We start from the raw sequence: 9,723 nt of genomic DNA, 5'->3' as shown, positions 1-9,723 counted from the left end.
TTGATACCACTCTCATTTCTATACAATATAGATGTAGCTGCTAATTAATTTTAATGTTAATAATACCCCCTTTTCACCAAAGAAGTTTGAGGGCAGGTTGTAGCCGGTTCCTAATCTTGAACAAGTTATTCACTTTTCAAGAACCGGCTCGTGGGCCAGGAAAACTGGTTCCAGCGCTGTACAGGGATTTTGATGGTCTAGGACTAAGAACCTTTATGTTAGGCTGCTCCTTGTCGCAAGCCAGATATGTGTTTATTATCTGTTTAGTGGGCTACTAATTTCTCACATTGATGTTGTGAATGTATCATAGATGTTATAAACATGCAGAAAAAAAAATAATCTATGTTATGTTCTACGTTCATAACACTGATGTGAGCCAGCTCGGGTAACCTTGGTAACTATAACTAACGTTGGAGATGTATACAGACGTACATTGACGTAGAAAAACAAAGCGGTTCTTAGGAGGTTCTCAAGTGGAACCAACTCTGAACCGGCACTAGGACCAGCCCAGAACTAGCACCAGGGGTATTAGTGAGCTTTAAGTGGATTTTGGGCAGAGCCAAGCTAGCGGTTCCCCTGATTCTAGTACTGATTCTAAGCTAACTGGCTACAAGCGGTCGCTACATATTTACTGTAAAGATATAGTGGTATAGACCTTCTCATCTAACTAAAGCATATTTCCCAAAAATTTACAAACTATTCCTTTAAAAAACTATTTTCTCTGATGTTTCTCCTTTTTGCCGTGTGCTCATGACTACTTTTCACAGGTTGCCAACAGTGCTACGAATGAGTGACATTCCCCTTTCAGATTGTTTCATTTCTATTGTTTTAGAGGCCTGAAAGAGTAAAAATATTTACGTATGTATTTCCGTAAAAAAAAAAAAGGTCCGGTTGAGAATCTCCAGCATCGCTACCTGCTCACTCGCTAAATGCTGTACTGAACGGCGATATTAACAGATACCATGACTCTGCAGGACAACATCAGACACTGAGAGACAAAGTCAGGGATGGGTCATGTCATGGCATCACATACAACAACATCGACACTAAAACAATAATCTTTAAGTTTTGGACATTTGAGTTGAATCCAGCTGCTGCTATAATCTGAGAAAATTCCTCCTTCACACATACTGACATACTGACATACCCACTCCAATAAATAAGTTAGTGTCAACCTCAAAAAGGCTCAAACACTGATGCAAACACACACAGGCCATCTGAACTGGGTGTGTGTTTGCCCCATGCAGCGCTCTGAGAAGAGAAAAAGAAAAGTGAGCAAAAGAAAATGGCATGCAGTGAAAGGATGCCTTCTGAGAGGAAGAGAAAGAAGGAAAGGTGGTGATGAAGATGATGATGATGGCAGACAGTACCCAACATACCAGAAAACGTTAGTCCTCATTGGTCAGTGATAGTGATTCTGTTGAAGGAACAATAGTCATGTGTGGGAACAGAGGTGTGGTGAGGAAAAGAGGGATGAAGAGGAGGAAAAGAGAAAAGGAGTGCAAACAGTTACAGTGCAGGAAATGACCAATGTCACATGTGCTTGGCTCTCACTTTGGACAGACCAGAATACGAGATGGATTCAGTTCACTAATGAGGACTTTGTGAGGATTTGAGATCGTCCTTCATCTGATTTTGAGGCTGCATTTGCCAGTGAGAGCTTTGCGCAGCAACGTTCGTGTCTCCTACGGTAAAAGAGGCAAGCTGCTACTCTGACAATGAATCCAGAATAATAAAAAAAAACGTTAGCTAGCTCACAAACACAGGCAAGCACAAGGTGATTTTTCACAGGTGCAAAGGCACATAGAGTTAATGGAGAAACCGGAACAAAAAGAAAACCCAGTTTTTTTTCTGATGCTCACTCCAGTCACTGACTTGCTTTGAAGCACACATATGTTAATTAGTAGGATGAGGACAGCGGTGAGGTGGGTGTAAGCGATGAACATGAGAGTTTGCTATCGTTAGTGATGCTTGACAGCGTGTTGAAAGTTCAAAGTGGTGACAGAAAGGTACCGACAAGGTTAGGTGAAAGGAAGTACGCAAATGGTAACCCAGACCAAGAGAAAAGGAGAAACATATCCCATTGAGTTAGATCACGGTCTATCCATCTATTTAGGGATCTCTATCACTCTATTCATCTATCTTCTATCACAACCAGAGCTCTCCACTTCATTTACCTCCTTTATCCCCTCATCCGGGTGTCTTCACATCCCCCTTAGTAACAGAGAGCATCCACACTTCAGGTTGGATAGCTTGTCATAGTATTATAAGCTATGGTTTGGTTTTCAAAGTCTTTGTTAAACCTACTGAAACATACTGTGAAATACGTTGGGGTGAAGATGGGTTGGTTGTTTCACTCACTAACTGTTGTTACTAACCTGGGCACACTTGGGGGTGCGCGATTAGGCCGGGAGGGAACAGTGGGCGGCGGCCCGCTGTAAGGGTCTGGGGAGGACCCCGGGCGAGATGGGACAGGGGGTCCCCCAGCTGGAGGAGGCCCAGGTGGAGGCCCGCGAGAGCCTGGTCGGTTCGGAGGTCCCGGTGGAGCCCTGCGGTTTGGAGTTGGACTGGTAGCTGGAGACCTGGAGGAGAAGGGAGGAGAGCATCAGGAGCAGCAACAAGCATTAAGTTGCTTAGCAGAATAATCATAGGGTAGTTGTTTGATGGTGTTCTTGCCTTCCTCAACTCTAAGGCCTGATCACTTGATTACTCCCTGAATTGTTCCATTTCTGTCAATTTTCTTTGCATTGCTTAAAACGTTTTCGTCTAATTCTTGAACCCTTTAATCCATCTATTAATCTAATCTTCAAGATATCTAATGAATGTGACCCTGTGCTATCAACTATCTGTTTGTCCAACCATCACCCATCCACCAAGGGTCAAAATGAACCATTAAGATTGAGATAGAAAAGACGACCCAATATTATTAACAACTACTGTCCTCCATGGGCAACTGAACCAAAGTTTTTGACCAGGCAACTACACTTTTGAGTACTCTGTAAGAAAAATATAACAGATCTAATTTAAACACAACGAAGTATGGAACCTAATATGGTGGAAGTGGTTACCCAGTGCATGTTAAGAAAACAAAAATAAAACAACCAATCTGATAATGGTTATGTGTAAAGCTCATATTTTACTTGATAATTCAATAGCATTGACCCAGATAAAAAAAATAACTTCAAGTGTTAAAAAAACAAACTATTCCCACCAACCGATCCTCCTCCTCTGTCCTCTGTATAGTCTCATCGTGCCTTACCTTCCTCCGGAACCGCTCCGCTGCACCTGCAGCCAGGAGTCATCCACGGGTGGCGGCATGCTGGTGGTTATGGTGGTTGTGCTGATGTCACCGATGATGCTGAGGGCCTCCCGCAGGGCGTGGTACATGCGCAGCATCTCATCGCGGTGCTGGGCCTGCTCCTGAGACTCCTCCATCAGTGTGTTCTGGTCACCACACGAGTACAGCTGAGCCAGAAGCTCCGCATTGATGAACTCCTTAGTCTAAACAAAGAGAGAGAGAGAGAAATGTTTTATGAGGAAAATTAAAGTTTCTATGTTTGGAGTATATATAAATACGAAAGAGCTGACAGTTGATGACTCACATTGTTAATCATGAGGTGCATGATGGTCTTCGGCATCAAGTCGCGGACGGTCTTGTTGACGATGGCCATGTAGGAGTCAACCAGGTTACGAATGGTCTCCACCTGCCGCTCCAGCTGAGGGTCCATGCTGTGCATTAAGTTGTCCGAGCCATTTTCATCGCCGTCACTCTGTGGAGACGAATAAGGGAGGGTGGACAGAGGACACAGAGTATAATGTCAGTTTAGCTTCAGCAAGAAAGAGTTAGCACAACAGAGACTGCAGATACAACATACAAGATAAAAGTGAGGCAGCATAACATTGGAATTATACAGCAAAGTGGCCTCTTTTCTTTCTTTTGTCATTTCTATTTGCTTTTATTTAAATTTAATCTGTAAAAATTAACTCTCCTAGAACTATATAGCACCAATAATCAGTTAATTTAAAATAATTGTTTTAGGGTGAAACGTTATATGAAAGACACAAAGATGATGACAATTCTTTATGCAGAGTGACATACCTTTCCTTCCTTGTCCTATAAGGCCAAACAGCGATGAAGAAAACAAACATTGAAAGAGGACAGATACAGTGTCATATGAGAAAACTTGACAACATTAAAATAGACTCCAAGTAAACATCACAACAACAGTATATATACAACACGTAAAAAAAAACAATCAACAAGCATTCTTGGTTAGGTTAATAATGTGTTTTGAATATGGTTTCATGTGCAATGGAGAAATCCCAACTTACTATTCATTTCCTACCTTTGGCATATGCATACAAAAACCAAAAAATCTTACCGTGACGCGTTCAGGATAAACTCCGGCTCTGAGGAAGGAGGCCTTCCAAGCATCAATATCCTCCTGACTTTCACAGGCCAGCTCCAGCTGACGGTAGTCCTTGTACACGTTCCTGTGGACACACAATGAGATCAAAACTAAGCTCTGAACGATGTTCTCCATCTTTTATATACTATTATTTTATAGCAAATATGTGTCAACGGAGCAGCAGTGTCAGTGGTGCAAAGTAACATTTACTTAAATACAGTCTTCATTATTCATTATACTATTACACCATTATATTTCAGAGGCAAATATTTTGCTTTATATTCAGTTACATTTATTTTACAGCTAAAGTTTGAGATTTGTTGTTTGATGTTACTATATATATATATATTATAATATATTTAAGTCCTGCTTACATGTTCAAGCTTAAAAAATTACCCAACAATATATTATTATTACACTGACAGGAGTCAGTACTAATTAGTACTTTTATTTTTATTACTTTAAGTACATTTTGTTGCCAGCACTAATTAATAATTTTCATAATGTTCTTAACTGAAAACTTAAAATTTTACACATAAATCACATGAATCCTGAAATGCTTGTGGGCTACAGAGCTAATGCTAATGGTAATAGTGTGTTAGTGTGTGTGTTATTTGTAATGCTTGTATGTAGGATTCAGCATATTTCTGTACAACTGCACAATTTGTCTAACAAAGATTTAATTCTATATCTAAAATAACACCACTGCAGTGTGATCCATAATGTTTATCTGCTGTGTATATGTATATTGATGTATCTGGGGGTATAATAACACCTCTGTTCAGTGTTGAAGAGGGCAAAGATGTGCTTGCTGGACATGAAGCCCTTCTCCACATCCCGCAGCTTCAGGTTGTCCACCTGCAGCATGTACTTCTTCTCCTTCTCCTGCAGGAGGCGAAAGAGAAACACACGAGTTGTATATGTGAGGAAAAGAAAGAAAGAGACTGACTTTGCGCCATGAGTGAGGAATTTGCTTAAAGGGTAAAAAAAGGGTAAAAGAGATTTACAGTGTTTGCACTGACATTGTGTACTGGACCCACATAAAAAAAAGATTTTGCATCACAATCATTGTGTGCTGATGAATTTACTACTTTATAAATGTAATATTTAAAGATTTTGCAGCATCAACTTCACTTGTATCGTGTCAATCGTAAAGAAACAATACCAGATTAGATTCAAAGGGACAAAAGGAAAGCAGATGAAACACACACATATTAAATTTAACAGCCCACAAAAAAAGAGAGAAGAAAAATGCAAGAGACACGAATGGGAAAGTCGTTCACAGACCTCGAGTCTGTGGTTTTGATTACAGTTGTGCAGAGTTAAAAAAAAAAAAAAGCGGGTTGGGGGGGCAAAAAACAAATGAGAAACACACACACATAGAGAACGAGAGAGAGAGAGAGAGAGAGAGAGAGAGAGAGAAACCGCGTTCCAGTGCAGAAATCTCTTGTACTTGTAAATCTGCACACAACATATGATATCCAGACATCCAACTATTTATGAATCAGGGAACCTCAAAGTTAGTCAGCTCAGTCTGACACATGCCAGCACTCTCTCTCTCCTTCTCTATCCCATTGTCACTCACTCACTCACTCACTCACTCATTCACACACACACATACATTGTGGTTAAACCTCTCAAAGTCTATTGTTACAAAATTAAGTTTCTGCATATGCTTGTGCGTGTGTTAATCTTTTACCATCGACAGTAAAATTAGTATTTAAAAAAAAAAGAGAAGCCAAATATAGCACAGGGTGAGTGAGTTTCTGTAAACACACACACACACACACACACACACAGAAATACACACACGCTGCTTTGGTTGCAAACAGCACCTTTGAGCGTAGTCTCTAACTAACCTTAAAACCATCTGGATAGCTAACCACGGGCCTGCCCTGCCCAACCCAGTGTGAGTGTGTGTGTGTGTGTGTGTGTACGTGTGTGTGAAAGAGAGAGAGGGAGACAAGAGGTTGTGTGTGTGACCAAACTCCTTCATCAAAGGATTTATGACCTGTGCAGCCAAATGGTCATATCCCCTAAATGCATGTAAAAACTCTCTCTCTCACACACACACACATTTGGCAGCAGCGATACACCCAGGTGTCCGCTACACGAAAAAACTAAACAAGCAATCGCCCCAGACTGCTGGATGCTGACATCATCATTTATTGTGGCACAGAGGGCAAAGAGGTCCCCGTACTCCACCTCTAGTTTTGTTCAGTATTTCTCGATCTTTGGCTTCCTCCTTTTTCTCGCTCTCTTCCATCTTTTATTTTTCCTCTTTCCCCTTGTTCCCTCGCTCTCTGGCTTTCCCTCTCCTTGGGAGTGAGCAACCTTGGACTGATTCATACATTTTCCTCTCCGCTGGCCAGTAAATCCAGTCAGGAGAATTGGGAAGGGAGGAGGAGGGGAGGGGGACTGGGGTATGAGTGTGTGCATGATGTGGGGAAAGTACAGAGAAACTGAACCACAGCAGGGACGGAAAGGCAAACTAGTGTTAATGATAATGATATTAATACAGTAACAAACACTCTGTGATTGCTTACTATTAATTACTATTAGTAGAAAAAGTTAAAGAGGATGTGTGAGAATGGAAGAATTAGATTTTATGCATCTGCAAACAACAAGAATTGTCAGAAAAGAAAAAAACTAATAGAAGGCACACATGTATGAGTATTATTTAAATATCGCACACAGTTCTAACAGATTATCCAGAGGTTTTCTTTCTCTGTCAATCAGCCCAACTTGCGTGTGTGTTTTTATGTGTGTGTGTGTAGTTGTGTGGAAGTCAGAACTTGAGTGCTTTTCCATATGCTCCCATAAAAGCCATCCAGCAATAGCGGGCAAACGTACAGATTTCAGACGTTAAGTACACACACACACGCATACACACAGGACATGCGTAAGCTGTATGAGATACATATGTATGTAGTACACACAAACACACACACACACACTTTATTTGACCTTTATCTGCAGAATTTTACTTGCATGAGAATGTGTGTGAATGTGAATGAGCTTCCAGGAGACACTGACACTGAGGTTAGGTATGGATTTTTGATGGCTATACCACTACTGGATTGTCAGGAGACTTCCCCTCTGTTTGCAACCGTCACCATGGAAACAGCCTAAGTGTAATACAAAGTGTGTATACTTGGTCAAGAGTTGGGAATGCAGAACAAGATTTTGAGAACATGTAAGAAGCAACTTGTGAGAAGCAAACCAGTAATCTACTTACTGTAGTACTTTAGTGTTCTGTTTTTGGATTGTTGTATTACGTTTTAATTATTGTATCGACTTGCCTCCTGTTGCTGCCTCTTGGCCAAGTCATCATTGTAGATGAGAACTGGTTCTCAATTGACTTGTCTTGTTAAATAAAAAATAAAATACTGCTACAATACTAGAATATACCGTCCCTTGTTTGCTGTGTGTCTATTTGTTTATGGTATTTTGATTTAACATACATGTATTTGTGCACATGAATAACCATGTCAATTGAAATACAGTAATAGGTATTAAAACTAGATTTAGTTTTTTGTTTATAGTTCATTTTGTTCTTAAGTGGTGTGTATTACCAAACAATTTTGCAATTAATCAAATTTACTATGCATGTAATTGTTTTTACATAATACATAACTACATAATAATAATTACATCATTCTTTTATAACTACTAAACAATAAAATAATAGAAAAAAATTTAGAAAATAGAAAAGAATAGAAATTAATAGATACTCAAAATGGACCTGCCAACAATGTTCAAATTTGTTAATTAGTTCTCAAAGCAAATTTCGTTTTGTTGCATTTAACATTGTATCATCCCTTAAAACTTCAAAGACATTTTGTGCTTTGACTGAAGAGCATGAGGTCTTGTTTGTTATATTTAATTCAGAAAGGACCTTTATTGACAGTTATTATCAATCAGCAGTAATGCAATTATTGTCCTTTGGGTCCTTAGGTCCCTTTTGCAATTTCTTTATGACTCCTGCAAGCTTCTGTCCATTTCTGGGACAGCCTCTTTCCACTGCTTCTGGAAGGCGCCGTGAGTGGAAATGTTTTGGACGATGTCATGTCCATGGCGCCTCACGTCCGCTGCAGCATCCACACATATTCTTCTCACAGCAATAAGGAAGCGTTTGGTAAAGCTCTTGTCACCTGTGAGGGTCCGTGTGGCTCCAAGGATTTTGCATAACTGGCTGAGGTGCTGAGCTGTGCTTGCTCTAACTGTAGTATTGCGATGACTCAGTCCTGCATTCAGCAGGGTGTTCATGGTGCGACCGGGGCTGCAGTTTTGAACCATAGTGTCCAGTGCGAGATTTGCCTGCTGCTGAATAAAGGTGTCGGACTCAGACACTTTTAGTATCAGCATGCGGCCTGTTTGCTCCACCATGTCATCCATAGCCCTCTGGAGGTGAGCATACATCTCCCCCAAGGTGGCAATAGCAGTGCGGGACACCATCGAGTGCATGTTTTTAACCTCCTCCATGACACCCACACAGATCTTATAAAGTGTGGTCTTCAATACCTCCGGATGGTCCCTTGCCAGATCTTGAACGGATGTTAAACCATCAATTTTTTTTTGCAAGTCTTCAGAGCCGAGCAGTTTACAGATATCGTCCGAGCTTTTTTCAGGACTGGACAACAGTCGCTGCTTGTCTTCATCAGTGTTTGAGCAAGACGGTCTCACCTGGGATGGTTGAGATGGTTTGGCTGTGGTAGAAGGAGGATGAGGGGTGGAAGTCCTGTCCTCATCCAGGTTTTCACAAGTCTGCTTGTCTACCTTGGACTTTTTCTGATTTCCCCATTCTCTGGCAATCAGATCAGCTACCTTGTAGGCTTCCTGCTTGAGATGATCATGCAGGGCCTTATTTTTCATGATAGACCAGAAGCTGTCTCCATCAAAGTTTTCACAAGTCATCTGGTCTATCTTGAACTTTGATGTCCTCCGATTGCCCCAATATTTAGCAATCAGATCAGCCACCTTGTAGGCTTCTGCTTTAAGATGAGCATGCATGGTATCATCTTCCATAATGGACCAGAAGTTAACCTCATGAAAGATTTCTTGAGTCTTCTGGCCACTGTTGTCTTTCCAAAAATAATGTGAGTTGTCTTGTTTCTCTTGATAATCCATTGTTAATGTCAACAGAAAGATGCACTTCAGTAATTTGAACTAACTCTTGACAGTTACTGAAGTAAAACAATTATGTGTTCTGATCACAATGAGACACAATGCTAGAATGATGTAGTTCTAATTCCATGCACACACACACACACACACACACACACACACACACACACAATGTATATATATATAT

General features: G+C 40.7%; 1 protein-coding gene across 1 annotated transcript in view; it reads right to left on the bottom strand.

Moving 5' to 3' along the window:
• Positions 1-9,723, bottom strand: part of dnm1a (dynamin 1a) — a 51,831-nt gene that overhangs the window by 2,302 nt on the left and 39,806 nt on the right. The window contains exons 16-21 of the mRNA XM_035668324.1: positions 5,185-5,294; positions 4,383-4,494; positions 4,100-4,114; positions 3,603-3,770; positions 3,260-3,501; positions 2,379-2,582 (exon numbers count right to left, since the gene is read on the bottom strand). Coding sequence (XP_035524217.1) covers positions 2,379-2,582; positions 3,260-3,501; positions 3,603-3,770; positions 4,100-4,114; positions 4,383-4,494; positions 5,185-5,294 — 851 coding nt within the window. The remainder of the gene's footprint in view (positions 1-2,378; positions 2,583-3,259; positions 3,502-3,602; positions 3,771-4,099; positions 4,115-4,382; positions 4,495-5,184; positions 5,295-9,723) is intronic.

The sequence above is a fragment of the Morone saxatilis genome, unplaced genomic scaffold (genome assembly GCF_004916995.1).
Source record: "Morone saxatilis isolate NCDOM2014 unplaced genomic scaffold, NCSU_SB_2.0 Contig21, whole genome shotgun sequence".
Classification (NCBI taxonomy): domain Eukaryota; kingdom Metazoa; phylum Chordata; class Actinopteri; family Moronidae; genus Morone; species Morone saxatilis.
Note: the sequence above shows the minus strand (reverse complement) of the source record. Positions and strands in the feature narration are given on the sequence as shown.